General features: G+C 43.4%; 2 protein-coding genes across 10 annotated transcripts in view; both read right to left on the reverse strand.

Annotated features, from left to right (window-relative positions):
* Positions 1 to 8638, reverse strand: part of SCUBE2 (signal peptide, CUB domain and EGF like domain containing 2) — a 47088-nt gene extending 38450 nt beyond the window's left edge. The window contains exons 1-4 of one of the 3 annotated variants that reach the window (XM_052811548.1): positions 8509 to 8638; positions 6103 to 6225; positions 5533 to 5658; positions 2140 to 2274 (exon numbers count right to left, since the gene is read on the reverse strand). In XM_052811548.1, coding sequence (XP_052667508.1) covers positions 2140 to 2274; positions 5533 to 5658; positions 6103 to 6225; positions 8509 to 8623 — 499 coding nt within the window. In that variant the 5' untranslated portion in view covers positions 8624 to 8638. Of the gene's footprint in view, positions 1 to 2139; positions 2275 to 5532; positions 5659 to 6102; positions 6226 to 6721; positions 6896 to 8508 lie in introns of those variants that run through there. The other 2 variants (XM_052811549.1, XM_052811547.1) reach the window with 2 other exon arrangements.
* A 5974-nt stretch (positions 8639 to 14612) lies between these two features.
* Positions 14613 to 20991, reverse strand: part of DENND5A (DENN domain containing 5A) — a 72422-nt gene continuing 66043 nt past the window's right edge. For all 7 annotated transcript variants that reach the window (XM_052810755.1, XM_052810752.1, XM_052810754.1 and 4 more), the window contains 3 exons: positions 20718 to 20841; positions 19520 to 19688; positions 14613 to 18801 (listed from right to left, as the gene is read on the reverse strand). In XM_052810755.1, coding sequence (XP_052666715.1) covers positions 18618 to 18801; positions 19520 to 19688; positions 20718 to 20841 — 477 coding nt within the window. In that variant the 3' untranslated portion in view covers positions 14613 to 18617. The remainder of the gene's footprint in view (positions 18802 to 19519; positions 19689 to 20717; positions 20842 to 20991) is intronic.

The following is a 20991-nucleotide window of genomic DNA, read 5'->3' on the forward strand; positions in this document are numbered from 1 at the left end:
TAGGTGACAGGGAACCCAGAGGATAATTGCAAGTAAACTTGGAAGGGCAGATGACTCTTCGGCTCCCCTGTTACACTGGTCATCAGGAGGAATACAACAGCCCCAAGCCTCTCTATTTCTCCTTTCTCAACTTCAGTTCACTCTTTTTCTGTGTATGTAAAGGCCAGTATTGCAGGCCACTAGGAAGGTCTCTCAAGCATTAATGTATGCACTCTCTTAACTGGGCTGGGAGTCAGGGAAAGAAATACTCCCTTGTATTACAGATAAGCAGCAAAACCAAATAGATGGTCTAGGCAGTAGGTGCCAAATGCTGTTTCAATCAATGCTGCGAGGTCTCAAAAGAGAGCTAATAAAGTATACACTGAGAGATGCATACACAAGGCAGAAAATAGAAGACCTAGTGATGAACAGAAAAGCTGAGAACAAAGTGAGGGGAAAGATAAAGCAATGAGATTTGGCTTACAACAGACCTGCCCACCCAAGGGAAAAAAAAAAAAAAAAAAAAAAGAAGTGGGGAATCCCGTGGAGCACTTCTTCACAGTAATGGGGGGAGGCAGGAGGGAAAGAGTCACAGCATGATAACCTGAAAAAATGTCTTTTAAAGAAAAGAAAACAAACACTTCTGTATTTTAGTATGAAGAAAAAAAGCATTTCAGGCAAAACCAGTAAGGGGTTTTTTTTCTTAAGACCGGTTTCCATAAAAATACTTTTTTATTTAGTAGTTTTTAGGAAAGAATGCATCTTTTTTTCCTCTTGCTTTTCTTTTTCAATGAAAAAAAGAAGACTACGTTAAGTGGAAATTTGGTATTATGGAAAAAAGGCCTTTTTTGCCAAAAGGTTAAAAGAAACTAACTGTGTCTTAAAAAAATAAGAGAACAGAGGTAGAATTCCAAAGGTACAATTTTGGGAACAAATATTAATGACAGGAAATGCTGCTGCTGTTAGTTCAGGAGAGTAGAAGGTACTCAAGTAGCAGCAAGGAAAAATAAAAAGATTTGGAAGTTCTTCCTCTCTTGGCATTGGCCAAGACAAGGAGTTCCAGCAACTGATTTTCATCCTTAGATTCATCATCCACACACACACACACAAACGCACATCACTGCCTGCAAGGCAACATGAAGGGAAATGCCTTGCCCCACTGCTGCAGCCTTCCCGCTTGTCCCCACACCCGGCTCAGCTCCTGCAGTGGCAAGCTGAGCAACGGCCTGAGAAATCACCATGCATCAGCAGACCCCCATGAGACCAAGCCCAGTACCACAGAAGCTGAGAATACAAATTCTTAATTCAAACAAAAGATCAATTCAGCTACATCAGATGACAGCCACCTCAGCGCACTGATCTGTGGATGGCCATATGTCTATAAATGTTGATCTCTTCACTATGGGGATTTTTAAAGTGAGATTTGTTTATTCATGCTCAGATTCCTCTTATAGTCATGCCAACGATAAGCCATAGATTAAAGAAAGCTTTGCAGCTTTAAATACTACTTAGTAAGATATTCATTGTACAGTTCAATGGACAACTCCCTGATCTGAGCAACCACTTTAAAGTATTCCCTAAGGGCACCCAAAATAATTTTGTTCAATCCGATGTCTAATTGGACACCCAAGGCTCTCTGATCTCTCAAAGGTCGCTTCATAAAGGTTTCACTCAAAACAAAGAATGTGATTTGAATACCTTTGGGGCTGACAAACAATAAATCTCTTAGCTGAAACCTAAACACTGTACAGGGAATCTAAAAGGTACCTGAAGGTAATGCAGGTATTGCCTTGTAACTAAAGCCAATGGAAACAGCCGGAACTCGCTGTCCTTCAATTTGTTGCCGTTCCCTGGATCAGGACACAGCTTAGCTGCACAACAGAGCATCAAGTACCCCGGGAGTACAGCAGTACAGCCTTTAACAAGCACAACACTGCAGAGATACTGGTGGGATCAAAGGGGCAGAAGGGATGTAAAGAGTCTTCAAAGTCACTTAGAAGATTCTGACACACGGCCCCTTTTAAAACAAGTGAGGACTTCAAGACCCTTCACAGCTTTGAAAAACTCAACGTAAAAATACTTTTGAAGCTGCTTTAGAGATTTTGCAGTTAGCTTCTGTCAAAAACTCCTGCTTGGTGCCTGGAGGGAAGCAGCCAGTACCTTCTGAGCGGTGGATGCACGTATGCTGGTTATCACTTAGAAAGAACCCTTCCTTACAGCGACATTCATAGCTCCCCACAGTGTTGACACAAACATGCTGGCAACCACCATTGTTGAACATGCATTCATCTGTATCTGAAAGAGAGAGAGAGAGAGAGGAGGAAAGAGAGATATCAGCTTTGTACTAACACCAATACACTCATATTGGCAGCAGCCGCTCAATATGCAGTACAGACATCCATCTACTCAGCATGTAACCATCCAGGCAGCTTAGACACACCAGGCTAGCCTGTTGTTGTTGTTGTTATTGTGCCGTCACCCTTGGGAAAGTGTATTTTTGCCGCTGCTCTTACCCTGTTCGCAGTTTGCCCAATCAGTCACAGGGCTCCCAAGAAATGCTGGCCAACTAACTAGAGTTACTGGCTACAGCTAAGGCAGAGTAGCCTCGGTGGAGCCAGAAGCAGGGCTCCACACTCCACCTACGTGAACGTACTCTGCCTCGCAGTGCAGCTGGAGAGTACTACCACTCAGCAGCCTAGCACATTTACATTTAGGTTGAGCATCCATACATGGCTCTCTCTTGCTCAGTGGGACGCAACTTTGGCTCCAAACCCATCCAAGCTACAAATGGTGTTTTTCCAGAAAGCTCCCCATTCTGAAGCAAAGGTGGAACAAGAAAAATACAAACCTCAAAATAAATGTAGCTTAAAACCTATCCCCTGCTCCTTACTTTCACTCTAGCTAGAATTCACACATTACATTTGATCTGGTCATCACCACTTACCATCAAGGCTGCTGCTGTGTCACCTGACTGCAGTGAAGGACAAGAGCAGAATTTCTGGAAATACTTTTAGTGTTGATTTTGCAATATTCGGAGCTTTAACAATACCAGAGAATATAGAAAGGCTCTGCTTGCAAGATAACCAAGAGAAACAAAGAGTAGAAAAACTTCAGCTAAGCCTCTGAACAACAGGATGCTCATCCTGACCTCCAATTCTCTGCAATTTTACCCCTTAATAAGCGCAGGTTTTTGTAACCACTACCAGCAAAGAATTTTCCTCCCCTAATTTTCAGAAATGCCAATTTGAACAGGAAGTAAAAATGCTCAGTCCCTTAAAAAGCAGGACAAAATGTTTCTGAGGCAAAGCACTGGTCTCATTTGCAAATTCATATGGAACATCACGTTTGCTCCCCGTTCTGTTCATTGTTCCTGTGCTAATAGTACAGTGTTTTTAATTTAACATTGTAGCATTTCTGGCATAAAACAGCTGTCTTCTAAAAAAGGAAAAAGAGAAAGGCTTTTAGTAAGAAGCATAACACAGTATTACAACAGATTTAATTTCTACTGAAGGCAATGAGTAAGCCAATTGGATGCAAAAGAATGTGACCTGCTGTAGCAAAAAGAGCGGCTGACATATCTCCATCACAGAGAAGCTGAGTATTTTAGAGTTCTACAGTGATGTGAATGTGCAAACAATCATGAATAAACAGCCACCATGAGTCTTTAGTACTACAGATTTGAACTCCAGCAGATGTTTCTGTCTTACAGACCTTGGAAAGCTTTCAAAAAAATCATCTCTTTCCAACAAGTAATTGTCTATTTGGCTTAAACCCAGGCACACAGCTGAAATCTTCAAAAACAAGGGTGAGAGGAGGGCAACCCTGGCGTGAACAAAGTAAACAAGCAGATTAAGAGAAGATGTGATCCAATTTGCTGCATGCCAAAATATTTATTTAACATTTACATCACATCTCAAAATTGGCAGGTCGGGGTAAAAACTTCATTGTATGTCAATGACATTTTATTTTATTTTAAAAAGTCTGTCATGCAATACTGAGCAGCTTCCCAGTAACACAGCAAGTGGTAAATTTTGGTCTAAGTTATGTCTAGGTCTTACCGATCACAAACAAGTCAGCTGAAGTATGCTCTAGAGGGGCTACTGGATACAAAGAGAATACACCCTTTGGTGGCATTGTAAGAGGCAATGCGTTCGTTCACATTCAGCCCTTCATGGTAACCTCAACTGAACTCCGCTGTGTTTACACAAATGTACTAGAGAAAAATAAGATGGCCTTCCTATTATTTTAAAGTATCAGCAGATATTTTGCTTCCCTCTCTACTTTCTTGAGTGAAATACTTGGAACTTAGCGACGTCATCTTCTCGTCCACTTACAGTGTAGTAAAGTTAATCTGTGGGCAGGCACCAGGCTCCCACCAAGTAAAACCCAACACAATTCCACGGGAGACTCCAGAGCTTTTCTGATTTGTCCCAGCAGAAGATACAGACTAGGGGTGGTCTGATCCCCCACCTGATATGCCATACGCCAGTGGGAAATACCCCTGGCCAAGCTAACTACAATCTTAAAATTATGCTGTGAGAGCAAGTTTCCCTCTAACTGACATGGGCATGGAAGCCTGCCCGGGCACATCCACACTCAGTGCAGCAGAAGAGAAAAACTGAGCCATCTCTGAAAAAGTAAATGGGACAGGTACCACAGCACAGGGCAGAGCCATCCAGGGTACCCAGCGTGGGTCCTGGAAGCAGGACAGCTTCATCACCGTGACGCTCTGTCCCAGGGAAATAACACTGGCAGCATACCACACTGCCGACAGGCTGGCAACTCATGCACTTCTGTACACTGCTGCACCGTGTGCTGAAGAATACTATCCCAGTAAAACCACAGGGTCTCGTTACCCATTTTTAAAGGTTTTCACCTGCTGGCGCACAAAAAGCAGGAAACTACCAAGGTCTTAAATAAAGAAAAAGAGGGCGAGAGAGAATGTGTGGATGCAGGCTCAGGGGACCGTTGCCAGGATTGAACACATTTCCAGAGCTGCATACTTTGCTTCACACGAACCACCCAGGGAAACGCCAAGCATTTGGCTTAGTCCCTCTGTGCTTCAATGGCCTCTTATCATATACAGCTACTGCACACTCTTAGTTGTCCTTTCCGAACAGCTTGCAGGTCAGGAAGTACTCAGACACAGTAAGAGTGAGAATCCCACACGTTATAGATGTATGAGAGGAAAGATTTCTAAGCCTGGAAACACACCTGAGAACTGATCCTAAACTAACTTGGGAACAGAAAAGACTAGGATAGCACGCGTTCTTTTACATAAACTCATTCAGCGTAACAACAGATGGCACTTCACCCATTTGAACCCAAAGCACTTAACTTAGAAATGTAGCACAATCATCCTCCGCCTTTACAGAGGAGGAAAGAGCCACACTGGGATGGTGCATCAGTACCTGGTAATCCTTAGTCCCATAGGTAACATTCTTCTCTAGCTGAGCTGATTCAGCCCAATAGATCGCCATGCATTTCCCCTGGATGCAGTTAAAGGGTTATGTTAGCATCACCACTCACAATGTTCATGAACACTCTTCTTACCCAGGCAGTTGTGGCCATCATGAGCCAACATAAAGCCGTCGTAGCAAGTGCAGCGGTAATTTCCTGGAATGTTGAAACACTCGTGGACGCAGCCTCCATTGAAGTCATTATCACATTCATCAATGTCTAAGGAATAAAGCAAAAGTCAATATGACGGATGCTTGCTTGGGTGTTATAGACAGTTAGAGATGCGACTGTGTAAATGTGACCAGCAACTGCTGTCCGAAATCATCATTGTCTTGCAAATTGACTACTTAACACATTATTTGTTGAATGTTTCTAAAGGGTGACAAAATGCCCCGAAATTCCCATGTAGCTTTACCTTATAGTTTTTAAGGCTGCTGGATAAACAACAAACTAATTATTAAACCAAGTGATATTAGTAGGTGAAAAGCCATGCAATCTGTTTGCCTTTGATTTTGTAAACGAAGAGTAAATCAGGTGAAGAAACAATGACTATTTTGATTTAAAATCATCCTCCATATTTTAAGTAATTATTTTTAATGGCACTGTCTTCTTAGAAATACTTCATGCTGACACGGGCAGAGCATAGTGCTTCCATCACTTTACCTTCACATTTCTTCCCTTCGCCAGTGTAACCCACTTTGCACGTGCACTTGTACAGCTTTGGGGTGTTTTGACAAATAGCATCTGGGTGGCAGTCATCGAGCCCCAGGGCGCATTCATCCACATCTGTGAAAAGACAAGATTCAGAAGGGATGTCAGCAGGTGGAGAACAGGGCATGTCTTCTGTACACATCACTGATGAGATGATGTAAGGCTGAATGCCTGTTTGTGGTGCATGTGTGCATGTTACATGTATTTGAGAGTCAGGACAGAAACATGCAGAGACCACATCTGAACTTAAATTTGTATAATGCTCTACCTGCATATAGATGTATTTGTATGCAACTCAGACACGCTTGTGTTAAGCTTCTGTACCCACTTATAAATACATCCAAAATAATCCATTATGGGCTAGATGCTCCGTGAGATTTAGCTGACAGTTTTACAGACGTTCATTAGAGGCTGTTAATCTTTCTGCTGAACAAAAAACAACTTTTGAAAGAGTTCTTGATGACATTCATGACATCACCCTCAGGAGGCCAAATGATTTTTAAACTAACAAGGGCAGTTTACAGAAATGTACTTCCAAAGTCACCACCAACGCATTCAAAGACACACTTACCATTGAACGGATGTATAATTTATAAATAATGCCAATTTTTTTAACACAAGAATAGTATCTGGTGAGCAGCATTGCCAAATCACCTGGCCAGCCATCACAAAGCACAGCATACTGAAGCAAAATATCCAGGTGGAAACTTCAGATCAGAGGAAATGAGGAGAAAGGGAAACACCAACAGGAGGAAGTCCTGGAGACGAAGCGTAGACAGAAGAAGAGGAAGAAAAGTTATGGGCAGCAGAAGACATCAGCAGAAGTTTTTCATACAGCAGAAGAAAATTCAAACACAGAAACGGGAAGATTTCCAGCAACTGGCTAAAAGGAAGAGTTGCAGAAGCAGCACCCCACGTAGGTACAAGAAGCGACTCTTAAAATAACAGGATGAATTGCAGGACTATCAGCAGAAGGTGACTACTTAAATAGTCAGCCACTTTTCATAGTGGGGATCACTGCCTAACGGGGAATTTCAGCCAGCACCACTCCCATTTACAATTATAGCATTCATCTCCTTTTCCCTTTTTTTTTTTTTCCCCCCAATCACAAAATATGCCTGGAGGTACTGCAGCAGTTACCAGCTTCAGAAAGTATTCATGTAGTTTTAACTCCTAATGGTGTCTGGCAGTGGGGAAACAAGGCAAAGAGCCAGTGCTACAGCAGCAGCGCTCTCCCGGCTCTCAGGTACACCCAGAACTGGTAACAGCGATGGGCTGCTCAGTTACTACCTCCAGAAAGCAAGGGGAAGGTGGAAAACGGCCGGGGAGCGCGGCAGAATCTGCTTCCTCTCAAAGCAGAAAAGTCAAGCCATTAAAAAACAGCGGAAGCAGCGAACTGAGGGAGCAAGTCACGCGAGGTGGGGCGCAGGGAACTGCTGAGGGGCCTCCACGAGTGGGATTCAGGCAGATGGGGCAGGAGGAAGCGACGGGTAGGGACGCAAAGACGGCGGGCGGGCAGAAGCGTGGGCCGGGTGCGCCGGCTGCGCGCCCCCCGCACGGTGAGCTCTGACCGTGCCCGCCCGGGCCAGGGAGGCGGCGGGGGGACGCCTGCCCCGGCAAGGTGGGTCCCAGAAGACGCGCACCGAGGAGGGGGCTTCTTTCAAGGCTATGGCGCGCAGAGACGTCAACTAGATCCCGTGCCAGCGGCAAAACGGCCGTTCTGCTGTTTTATTTTTACGCCAATCCTCTGTGGCCCGCGGCACGCAGGGCGGAACGGCAGCAAAACCCCCAGCATTAACGCGTACAGAAGCGCGGAAAAGAGGGCTAGAAAAAAAATCACTAGGCACAGGGAGCAGGATTTCCTCGTGTGGCGACAGTAGCCTGAGCTGAAGAGAGACCCCGGAGGAGGGAGGCTGCGAGCAAACATCGCAGCCTTAAACTTGGCAGCAAGGCGGGCGCGAAGGAGGCTGCAGAAGAGTCACCGGGTTTACTCCTCGGCGACCAACGGCAGATTAAGCCGCGACAGACGCAGAGTTTACTTCCCCGCTCCTTCGGCAAAGGCGAGTCGTTAGCCGGGCGCCCTGCCCCGCTCCCGGGCGAGACCGCCTGGAAACCGGCCCGTGGAAGTCACCGGCGCCGCCTCCGCCGCCCCGCTCCGGTCCCGCGCTCGCCCCAGCAAACGCCCTGCGCCTCGCCCGCGGCTCCCCTTCCCTCCGCCACCCCCCGACCCCGCCGGGTGCCGGCCCGGCGGCCCCGGGGGGACCAGCCGCCCCCACCGGCACGGCCGGGCGCCCCGCGGGACGAGCCGCTGTCCAGGGCTGAAGGCGAGCCGGCGGCGCGGCGCGGCACGGCACTCACCGGGCAGGGCCAGGGGCAGGGGCAGGGCGGCGGGGGCGCCCGGCGCGGGCAGCAGCAGGAGCAGCAGCGGCAGCGCCCGCGCCCCCGCCGCGCCGCGGCGGCCGCCGGACCCCATCGATGGCGCTGCGGCGGCGGCGGCGGCTGCGCTGCTGCTGCTGCTGCTGCCGCCGCCGGGCGGGAGGAGGCGGCGGCGGCGGAGGAGGGAGGCGTCTGCGGGCGGCCGGCCCGCCTCGCACCGACGGCGGGCGCGGGGCGGCGGGGGCTGGGCGGGCCTCCCCTGCCCTCCCCGCTGCCCCCCGCGGGCCGCCCGGCGGCACCCGCAGGCGGCGAGCGCGCACACACACACACACACACACACGCACCCCCCCCCCCAACCCCCCGCCCGCGAACCGCCCCATCCCACGTGAAAACCCTGCAGGGGCCGCACCAGCGCACCCACCCGCGGCACTGGCGGTCCAGCACCTGCACGGCACCCCAAACACAGGTGTCCCGCAGAGCCGGTGCTTCCTGAAGGTACAGAAAATACCTCACACGCAGAGGGCGGCTGCCAGCGGCAAGTGTATTTGAACCGGTGCTCCCCTTTCTGGAGCGGCCCACGAAACGGCCTCTTTCCAGCAGAGACAAGCCCGAGCAAAGACCCTCTACGCCTGCATCCCGTCACAGCCCAGGTACAGACAAACCCGCGCCAGCCTTGCTTGCGTCCCTTCAAAAATACAGCACTACCGATTTCACCGAGTAATTGCACCCCACCGCGGCGCGTGAAGTCCCCGTCCGAAGGCCGTACCAGAACCCGCACACATCACACACCACCAGCACCAGCCCCATCCCACCTCCTTTCCCTGCCAGGGATTTCTCACAGCTGTCCTTCCTTTGGCAGGTAAAAGCGGCCTAGCCATTATTCGCTGGAATTATAATCTCCTAAATGCTGTTTGACCTTTCAGGGTGCAAGTGAAAGCGGGCTGTATTCTTTTCCACCCCTCCCTCCCATCGCCATTTCGCTGCCTTTTCTCTTCTGTTTTGTTCTGCGAGAAATACCAAGCTACTTCTAGTTGTAAGGGTGGTTTATACACATTAGTAAATCTTCGGAGTGAAACTTTCCCTCAGTCTTCGTCTTTGTTTCCTTAATGGTAGCTATAAATCACCACTTTCCTTTCGCGCTGGAGCATCAGGCTTCATTGCTTTTGAAATGATCAAAGTTATTCTCTTTCAAAATCCAATGAGAAACAACCCATTGTGTCTCCTGGACGGCTTCAGTCTTAGTCAAACTCTTCTATAAATGCATAAAGCTGCTCATTAAACACTCCAAGGATTCTCCAGCCCCGCACCATACCCCAAGCCTCCCCTTACCAACAGAAAGTAATAAATGAATGAAGACTTTCCTGACAGTTTCCATGATCTCATGAATAAACACTCTTACGATGGGAATTCACACATCCACACACCTCTCATCTGGGGATATCAGTCAAGGTGTCTCTACAAACAATTCTCCCAAATGCACGTGACTAACAGCTACCTCACAGAAAAGCTGTAACGTATTTCAGGCGCTTTCCAGTCAAGGCTCCTCAAGGAACTTGACCAATATTAATTTAATTAAAATTCATCACGAGATTTGACAAAAGACATGAAATCTACATATGAAGAGCGCAGCAGAAAAAACAGTAAGAGACATTGAAGAGCCATATACCCAAACAACTAAAGCTTCCATACACCCAAACACCTAAAGCTTTCTGAGACACAGTAAAAGCAAAGCATCCTATTTACTTCTGTAAACTAAAACATAAAGTGACACATAAACATCTGGCGTGCCTGAGTTGGATCAAAAGATCTCAACGCAGCTTGGAAAACAAACAGCAAGAATATTAAATCTGTCTTGGTTAATGAAACCATTTCTTATACATAAATCTCAAAGTGCTTTGTGAAGGATCCTCGCTATTATTTCACATATAATACTTGTTTATGATGAAGAATTGCCATTAAAATATCTCTTTAAAGAAAGGCACAACAGAGACAGAAGCTCAGACCTCAACTCAGATGTCTTTCTGTAGCCTTTTTAACTATTTCTATTCAACTACAGAGTCACAGTGACAGCTGACCATGCTGGGTATGAAGATCTTTCCTAGGAGAGAGAAGTTAGAAAAATTCTTAAGACTCAACTTCAGCAAGAAGTTAAGTATGATGAAAGAAAAACAAACGTACCAGGGGCAGTTCAACAGGAATAGACCTCAAATAGCCCACTGTTAGGCTTTTTTTTCAGCAATTAAAAATAAAATAAAATCACAAAAATTTTAGGGAGGAAAATAGCTACTGGTAAGTATCTGCAAAAAGTGTATGCAAACAGGACATTTTCATACATTACGCATACTGATCCTAAAACTAAGAGCAAAGTTTTTCCTCATCTAGCTACTATACAGCATTTTAGTCTTGAACTAAATTTTCTCAGTGTTGCATGGACCAGAGTCCCATTCAGTTACGTTTCACAAACGCTTTGGGGAGAGAGAGGTTTAGGTGCTTTATGTTTGGAGAAAGGCTGCACATGAGAAAACTTGTCTGCTTTTTCCGATCGTACCAATGCGCGCGCTACCTTATAATCTTGCAGCACCTAGAACTTCTTCCTGCTAATGCTGTTGGATCTCTTTGGACTGCCAGAAGCACAACACTGCTACGAACACTGTCTGCTGCTCCAAAGGAACTCTTCCATACAGATAAGATCCCCCAATTCCCCTCTGCCCTCCACTTCAAGTATCACTTGAAGTTGCCTCACATTGAGAGATTGAGGCTAAGCTGCCAGAGCAGCTGGATGTAAAAACTGCTCCAGAAATTCTGCACCTGATCTCCTGAGTTGAATACTTCTGTCTGAAAATTTGGGATAAAAACTGCTTTATGCCTTATAATCCTCATCAAATTTTGTTATTTAATGATAAGCAAACTTTATCTGAAGACATCCTGATTGCCATTTCATTTGTACTTCGATGTAGTGAGAAGCAGCGGGTCTGCTGGGCTGAGCAGCAGTGCATCATACTGAGCCAAAATTTAACATGACTGAGTGGGCATAATGAGTGCTTGTGCCAGAAGCTGAAAACAACACAGGGCGGGGGGCGGGGGGGGATGCCGGAACAAAAAAGGGAAAGGGGTAGAAAAACAAGTGAGGATATACTTTCAAATATTTAATTATTCTAAAGCCTTTCACACACACAATTTCTCAGAGCTGCAGTTTCAAGTCTTACTCATCTCCGTATGTATACTGGGTTTTGAACAATTGTTTTCCTTTGAAATGAATCACTCACACTTTTGCACTTACACTTTCCATCCTAGTATCCAAGGGCTTTCCAGGCTACCAAACAGGTTGTCAAGTGCTACATAAAATAACACATATTCAGTAATCACCATTCGGTTTTTGCAATTTAACAGCATCTTTCCTTGGAAGCAGAACCTGCACGTGGCTTATCTCAAACAGAGAGGAAATCTGGGGTTCCTCTGGTCACAAGGAGTCTAACTCTCTCACGTAATTTATACTCCTTGTCTAAGTCTTTTTATGCCACTGATAGAAAAACCTCCTTGAAACAAACATCAGATCCACCAGTGGTATTTTAAATGTTGCAGAATCTGCATCTTAAATTGCCACTGTCACTGAAATGAAGAACAGTTCCTGTTTATTGCAGGACTGAATACGCTATGTTCTATTAATGAATATGCATCTTTGAGTTCATAGGGGAAAAAAATGAGACTTTTTGCTATGTGAAATAACTTTTAGGCAAAGACCTGCTTAGTGCAGCTCTTTGACATTTGTATTTCTTTGTGAGAACTTTCCAAGTCATCACTACAACAAATCATAAAATTTCTAGACCCTTGTGTTTAGAGCAGTTAGTCAACAATCACTGCCTAGCACTCAAACTCTCCTCTCCAACAGACGTTAATAAGCATCACCTTCTATAAAACCACCTCAGACCTGACATTTGGAAAAGTGCTGTGAACCCAGCAGTTGCACAACACACTTTGCTCACCAAGGCCCCCGTTCTTTTTGTTCCTTCCCCTTGCAGTTAGTCTGAAAGATTTGGAGCCACCTGTGATGAAGTGAATGTGTTTCTGAAGCTGCACTTACCTCACAGCTCCATCCAGGCCTGCCCCACAGCCATTCCCCCAGTGCCCTGCAGAGGAATTAGAAGCGGCCGGTCTAATAAGCCTAGGGAATTGAGATAGCCTCAGTTTCCGAGAGAGAGGCAGGTTTGGCATCTCACAGAAGAGCGGAATGCCTGGCAGCAGGTACCGAGTTCATGACTGCACCCCCCCAAACCTGTCCAAGGCTCAGGCCACAAGCACCACCTCATCAGAGCGTGGGGCAGGCTGCGTTCACCCTCTCAGCATCTCCCCCAGTGAGCCCACAGGATGACACCATCCGTTGTTACTAGCGCAGAATCACCACCAGCTCAGGAAGACTGATGTGGTTCCCGCAAGAGAGATCTTAACACTTTTTAATTTGCTTTGCTTAAAAAACTCTCCACCACAGACCAGGGAGTGGGGGGGGAGAAACAAAGAGGTGAGGCAAGCAGAGATACCTCCAAATAATGATCAAACTCCTTCCCTTCTGCATTTTTCCTGATGGTATAAAACATCCAATGATGATCTCATACAGTTTGACACAGAGTGAACCCCACCAACCCCAGAACAGCCCTAACTTGAACCACTGTTCCCAGGCTGAGAAAGTTACCTTCTGTATTTGTCAGCTTCAACACAGAAATTTGTCAAAGCAGAAGTTTGCTAACACGCAGGTCAGAAGAATAAGCAAGTCTCTCTGGCTATAGCTGACAAAAGAGAGGGCAGCTCCCTAAAACCACAGGAAAAATAGTGCAGCTGAAGGATGAACTCTTTTTTGCAGACACTGGGCTACTAAGGAATGGCAGAAACCATACAACATGGGGAAAGCAGCATTCAGCCTTCTTACCTGTTCCTGTCATTGTACATGGGGAGGAACTGAGTGACTGAGGTTGGAAGGGACCTTTGGAGGTCATCTTGTCCAACCCTACTGCTCAAGCAGGGATGTCCCACGGAGTGCATTTTGGATGAAGCAGGAGATGAAAGTGAGTAAAACTGACTTGGTCTCCCTGCTTCTCGCACAACTGACATATAAAAATTCCAGGACATAGGCAGCAGAAAAGTTACAAAAGCATAACTACAAATGAGTTGCGCTCACATTTGTTTACTACTCCACTCAAATCTAAAAAACTACATTTAATATGCAGTAAGGCAGGCAGAACCAGTTTCAAGGTGAGATAAGCAGAGCAGTATCTAATGAACCAAGATTATACGGGGCTTCACTATATCAGTATGTACTTCAGATCATTCAAAAAGTGAATGAATGGAGAGGGAAGGAACCATACTTTTGCCTCTGTGCCCGTACAATCACTCCACCCAGTAATTCCTTCTCTGGGACTATCTGCCAAGTTAGATCTTACCCTGGGCAAAGATAGAGTAAAAAAAGTAGGAAACAGGCAATATAGGCAATAATGCTTGGGCATGCATGTGTGCCACAGATGTCAGAATCTCAGAGATGGAGGACAGTGCTATTTTCTCACTTAACCTTATATTTGAAGGATCAGATAGTTACATTTCCAACAATTCCTGCTTCTCCATATGGATCCTCTCACATAAAGAGAAAGGTTGAGTACATGGTACATAGAGGTGACTAACTGTATTTTTCAGAACATAAAATTTGAAGACCTCCACCAAATTTGGTCATTAGGATCAAAAATTGTTCTAAGGTAGGAAAAAAGCTAATATAAATGGCAGCACGTACGTGTGCGTGTGTACTCAGACACTTTCCAAGATCTGCTTAGTCCCTTTGCCTTCCTGTTCTCCCCATTCCCCGATTACCAAGTAGGCATCTCTTCCACTGATGGCAGTCTGACCGACAAGAATTGCTTGCGAGAAGGCTACACTGGCGGTGGGAGGGAGGGAGGCATTTAGTTGAACAGATCTGATAGAAAACTGTACAAAAATCTCTCCTGAAATCAGACACTAGAATGTCATACATACCTGCAAGTCAGGCAAAAAGAAGATGATTAGCCAAATTATAATAAGTAGCTTTTGAAAATAGCACATTAATGCTATTTTTCATGTTAGAAGACAAATTTTATTGCAATTCAGCAAATGAGCTACACCTGTAAAACTTTTGTATATCCAATTCACATTTAATGTCCAAGGGATTGAAATGTCACAGGAAAAATAAAACAGGAAAACAGTACCTGGTTTTGTCATTATAATGTAAACTTCAATGCCCGCCCTTAAAAAAAACCAAGCCAGTGATTTCCCCACATAGTAAAATATATAGTTTATAACGTATTGATGCTTTATCTTAGTTTAACAGCCAATCTCTAGGTATAAAATAATGAACTACAAAGATGTGAAGTACGTGTACAATATCTTCACGTATTTTCAAGTATCCTATAGTATCTTGAACTACGGACAAAAATCATTTGACAATATACAGAAAAAGTTAACTCCGAATAGTTTCACTGCAGAAATCTTAACATATTCATGAATTCAAAACACATCAAAAAGATGGATCATCCAGCTAGTAGATCCCATTTGAACAATTTGAAAAACACTCTTTGTAATGGAAAAAGTTGTGGAATAGTCTTCAGTTCATGAATATGTTTTCAGCTACACGATGTCAGATGGTTAAGTTTACGGCAGGTAAAGCCTTTTTTTTTTTTTATAAACTTATCGTCATAGTATTTCACTACATTTAAATCAAGTCTTTATTAATGTGCATTTTCTTTTTGTATAAAGTATCATTGTATCAACTCTGACAGCATTAATCAAGGAAGCATAAATAACTGATAGGTGATAGCCTGTTTTTTTTTCCCCCCAAATCAGGTATCAGCCTGTAAATGTGTTTGGCCAATTTAGCACTATATATTTACTGCATTATGAACTACTTATTTTTTATCATTATATTTCTCTCTACAGAATGCACGTGTGCTGTTAAAAAAACCATTATCTTTTCCCATTAACTGTTACCAAAAACACCCCAAACGAGAAAATAGCATAGCCACATTAACCTGCACCTACTAAACCTGCTCCCTTATTTTAGAAAAGTAACAGAGGAAAAAAAAAAAAAAGGTTACAATTGCAGTATTCTAGAGCTCATTTCTGAACAAAAATTGCAATGCTAGTTTTAAAAAGGGAGATGGATTTTACAGAGCTCTAGTTAAAGAGTAAGAGATGCTGACTACACCATTTATTCTTATACAGAGTCATCCAGTTCAGCAGAATGGCATGGAAGGAGCAAATGCTGGATCCTAACATTACACTCTGTGGGACTGATGCTAGCTACATCAATGAAAGAAGGAGGTCGGTTTGTGGTAAAAACTGAAGAGTGCTAGGGATTATGGCTGCTACTACAGCCTGAACTGTTCTTAGATATGCCAGCCAGATCTCCTCCCAAAACCCTAGCCCAGACTACCACATAGCTATATTTAATATCTCAGTCTTCCTTGGTGGCCTCTGGATCCAACAAAACCAACATTTTTTCAGCTGCATTTCAGAATCTTCTACTGGTCCTTCAGTGGAGCAAATCTTTCCAGACTTGGAAGTCCATAACAAAAAGTGCTTTGAATCCTCATAGGATTAAGCATAGACCCCCTATGAGAGAAGGAGGAAGGGGCTATCAGAAAGCGGTCTTTCCTTTGAAAATAAAGTAACTGAGGAGCTGGGAAGATGACCTCTGCATCTTCCTTTTGCATCTGGACAGCTAGCACACAGGGTGCTGCCTCTGACGGACAGCATCACCCTCATGTACCAGCCAAAGAACCCACCTCTTGGGAACCAGCAAACCCCAGCCTGTGTTCAGGTATTGCTAACTGTCATAATGAGGCCAAAAAGATCCACACCAGAGCAAGCCATTAAACCAATCATGCCACACTAGGTGAACTTGTGTAAAGAAGAAAAAAAGAAAAAAAGAAAAAAACCAACCTTAATTCGGGGTTAATTACCTCATGCAAGATAAAATTAATCCATACTTAATACTATGAGAGATACAGTTTCAACAGGATCAACTAATCTGTTAAGGTCAAAATAATTAATGCAACCCTCCTTTCTTACATAGACATATTCCCTGTGAAATACACAGGCCTAGTAAAGTTGTCTTAAATATAGCTGAAAGCACTGTAAAAATTTTTTTTTTTTTGCTATTATTAATATATAAACAAGCAATTTGGGACAAGCATATACAGATTATCCCAGCATATTAAGTTGAATACATGAAATTCTTAGAATAAAGTACATCTGTTTTATTTTTGCCCTTCCAAAGCTGGAAAAAAAAAAACAAAAGCAAACTTGCACACACAAAATACTTCTGTGAACTGCTCCTGTAAGCTCCAGGCTGTGAAAGAATTCACACCCACCCAGCATGAGGAATGGCTTGGACATTGCCCTTACATCTTCCTAATGCTACTGTGCAATCAAAAAAGAATCTTGCTCTGATAAGTAGTGACAAAGGAACTTCTCAGTTTAATAATGAAATAAATAGGACAAAAGTAAGAATAGTCAAAAATTTAATACATGTGCTATACTTATAAATTATGGAAATAAAACTATCACAGGATGTGACTATGCTGTAGGTAAAGAAAAGGTGCTACAACATTGTATGAACCAAAAAACTTGGACTCTGCTTCTCAAGAGAGACAATACTGAGATAAGTTTATACAGTGGAGACCTCTTAAATACATAGCCCTGAACTTCTGTACAGTAATTTGTGATGCCGATAAATCAGCCTGTTCTTAAGTCACATATTCATTTCAAAGATATTTTTAATCAGAGGATTCAAATGAACGGAGATGCTTTTAGGCATTTGCCAAGTTCCAGATGTCCCATAAATTAAGCTTTCAAAATGTTTGTGTTTTATTATAGAAGTGGACTAAAGCTTTCTCTGCTAAAAACAAAAGTATCCCAAATGAAGCAGACTTGTGACAACCGGACCCAAGACATATTCATTCAAAAGGAAAAAAAGAAACCTTAGCACTCACTGCCTTTTCAGAAAAATTAAGAAGTCCTTATATTTGTTAGTAAGGTATACCATTGTTATTTTGTGAGGGCATAAACATCTTTATTTAGTCATCTGGCATTTGGGGAACTCATGCCCCTCTTCATTAGCAGTTAAGAGAATTACCAGCAGCAACCATATACCAAACTTCAAAAGGCTGGTTCAAGTGGAAACATTTTTGTGTCGTGAACAATTATTCCAGGTTTTTCATTTAAGTGGGCTGCACTGTAAATTCTGAATTGCAACATAATATAGCCAGTTGTATCATAGAAGATTAGAAGTTTTTTTTTAAAGACAAACTTACAAAACATAACAATAGGTTAAATAAATAAAAAACATCAGTTAAAAAACACACTTAATTTCTTCTGTGCAATTACGTACCAATATGAAAAATATTACTTTGATCTCTGCACATTTCATGGTTCAGTCTCCTGGATTTCACTAAAAATAATACTGACAATAAAAATAAAGGAAAAAATGATTTGTTGACAAATCAGTGCTTTGGAGATATTAAAAAAAAAAAAAGCACACATCAGATTTGTAGTTCCCTTGCAGCAAAACATGACCCAATACGTTAAAAATCAAACATCAGTAATAATGTTAATATATAAAATATTAGTTTAAAAACTATAGAATGACCTTCTCAGCAGAAATGGAGTGTATACATTGGGGTCTATGACATACAGCATATCTGAAGGCAAGTTTACAGAATGCTGAAAGGCTCACTGCACATTTTCTATGGCAAGGAAATACTGCAGCTTTAAAATAAGCTGCACAATACTCATCTCTATCTCTTTCACATGAAAGTGTGTAAAAAGCAAATCGGCAAATAAACTCTAAAATAGATTTATACCAAAATCCTCTTTTTTACATTGAGTTTACAGCTTCTATCCATTTGCCTGTACTATTTTTGGAGTTTCCTTCAAGAAAAGTCAAAGTTGCATTTTAGGGCCATGAACAAGTTCACGATACAATGTACTGGCAGACAGAACTTTTGCATACTAACAAGCTTCACTCCTTGTTGCTTTTTTCCTTTTTTTTAAGACAGTTTCTCCTGTGGGACAAGAGGTCAAATATCGATTCCTTTGACAAGAGATGCCTCCAGCGTAATGTTGAACTCCTGCAAGGTCTGCAGCACTCGAATCAAAGAATTCACAAGAGTATGATCCTTAATCAGTGCTATGTCTTCGTACATCTGTGCTGTAATTGGGCAGTCTGCAAGCAGGGCGATCCAGTGATGCAAAAGGTGGTCTCTGACAAAGTGGCAATTTGCAATTTGGAAATAAAAATAAAGCCAAGTTAATTTCTCATTTTCACCGACATGATTTTTATTCTTTGCCTTCTAAACAGACCTACCATCTTCTCTGCATATTTTTATAAGACAGGGGAGGGGGACTCACTGTCTGTGGAACTTGTTTAAGTAGGGAGCATTCATGAGAGACACTTTTCCACCCCTCGCATCAGAAGATACGGTTCCCAGGAGGCCTGGAAGTCCCAGGCAGGCCCAAAGTCACTAGCCTCCTCATCGCCTTTGTGTCAAGAGACTTCTAGATGGTCCCAGCTTCCCTCCTACCCATCTCCTACAGTGAGTTGGTGAAGGGTGGGGAATTCACTCAGCCATTAACTGGAGAGGCCTCACCAATGGATGGTTTTCTGTTCCTATCTTCTGACCTTGGTAGCTGTACACGAGAGGGAGGCTATTCACACCAGCCTACTACCTTTCTCTCTTGATTCAGTGGCTCAGCTCTTTGGGATATTCAGTTTTGTATGTCAGATTTCCCACGCTTCATGTGCCTAAGAACTCAGTCAGGGCATGGTTCGCTTAATCCTTCTTCAGTTACATCAGAGAACTGTGTAAGTAATAGTCAAACTGCACAACCCAGCAGTTGTGTGGCTTTATCTTACTAATACGCAACATCCTTTTCATTTTATTAAAATATCAATAGTAATAACAAAGAAGTTTGTTTATACCTGGCTCCAAGACACACCAGCATCTGAAACTTGCCATCCTTCCCAATGTTTCTAGGGGTGTTGTTGATAGCAGTGATAAAGCGACAGAAATTCCTGGCCCTTGTCTGCCAGTTCTCTTCTGGGACCATCTCATTCTGCTCAAGGGTCTCATAGTAAGTTTGTGCTTTTTCTTAAAAGAATGGTGGGAGATAATGAAGTTTAATCAGTGCATATAGCATTTCTAAAATATCTGAAATATCATTCTCCTGTGCTTGGAATAAAATAATTAGGCACTATGACCGTCAAATTTAGATGATTAAATTTAATACCACCACAGTATAACACTTTCCCTGTAAGCAAGCTTACAAATCCATAAGGCTATCTGATGCTCATATTGGACTGTTGGCAAATCAGCATGAGTGTCTGTGTCATGGAGGGGACAGTTGGAAGTTGAAAGGCCTAGATTCAAAGCTCATCCATGAATTTCCTGAAAGGGTACATTTAGGCCTTGTTTTTTGATGTTTGATTCAGTCCTGTATTCCCCATGTGTAAAACTGGGATTCCACTTCCTTCCCTCTGAAGAGTGCTAAAGAGGTTCTCATATCTACTGAATGTTGAGATGCTACAGTAAAATGATGATATAAGGAGAAGAGTGATGTCAAAGTACCTACTCAAAACACAGAAACACTGTTAAAAAGAATGCCTTTTCTAAAAGGTATTTGTGTACTCAGTTGATTTATTCAACTCTATGTCAAAGGATCTAGACCACTGTGTGAAGAATGTACGCTTATAACCCCTTTATTACAATGTCCAGTAAGTACCAATAGCACTAGATCCATCTGTTGTACTTTATAAGGCAACTCAACCTCTTAAAAGTGTGATTTATTGCTTTCACTATGCTCAATTAAGAACAAGGTTACCATATGCCAACTCACCACCTTATTTAAATAATTCTTCCTCACTACGAAAGTTTGTTTTACACTACTACTGCTAGAAGTCCAGTTACTGTACTAAGTACAGTGTCAACTTTGGCAGAAGACAGATGCTCTTTCTCTCAACAGTATGAGGAGGTAAGAGCTCTTAGGGCAATTCAGCTGCCAAGATGCCTCCAAGAAGTATGCTGTTCACACCAGCTGGGACACAGTGGCAACGGTACAGAACACGGATGGATACATTTCAAAGACACAAACAGGCTCTCCTACGTCCTCCTCCCACTTACCTAAAAAATCCCAAATAAAGACGTTTTTGAAGAGTCTCGGTGATTTAAACCCATGCTGAAACACTTGCTCAAGAGCTGAAACAAGTCCACTTTCTCCACACAGCAAGAGCGTCAGACTGCCTCTCTGCCAAGCACACACAGAAAGCGCACACACTTATTGTCTCACTTTGGAAGTCTGGGACACAGAAGTGTCTCATGCATCTATTACTGAAACCAGCTTTTAAATAAATAGATGCCCAAAGTTACAGTCTACTGTCAAATAGTGGCCCCAGAC

Source organism: Harpia harpyja, chromosome 16, assembly GCF_026419915.1.
Source record: "Harpia harpyja isolate bHarHar1 chromosome 16, bHarHar1 primary haplotype, whole genome shotgun sequence".
Taxonomy (NCBI): Eukaryota; Metazoa; Chordata; class Aves; order Accipitriformes; family Accipitridae; genus Harpia; species Harpia harpyja.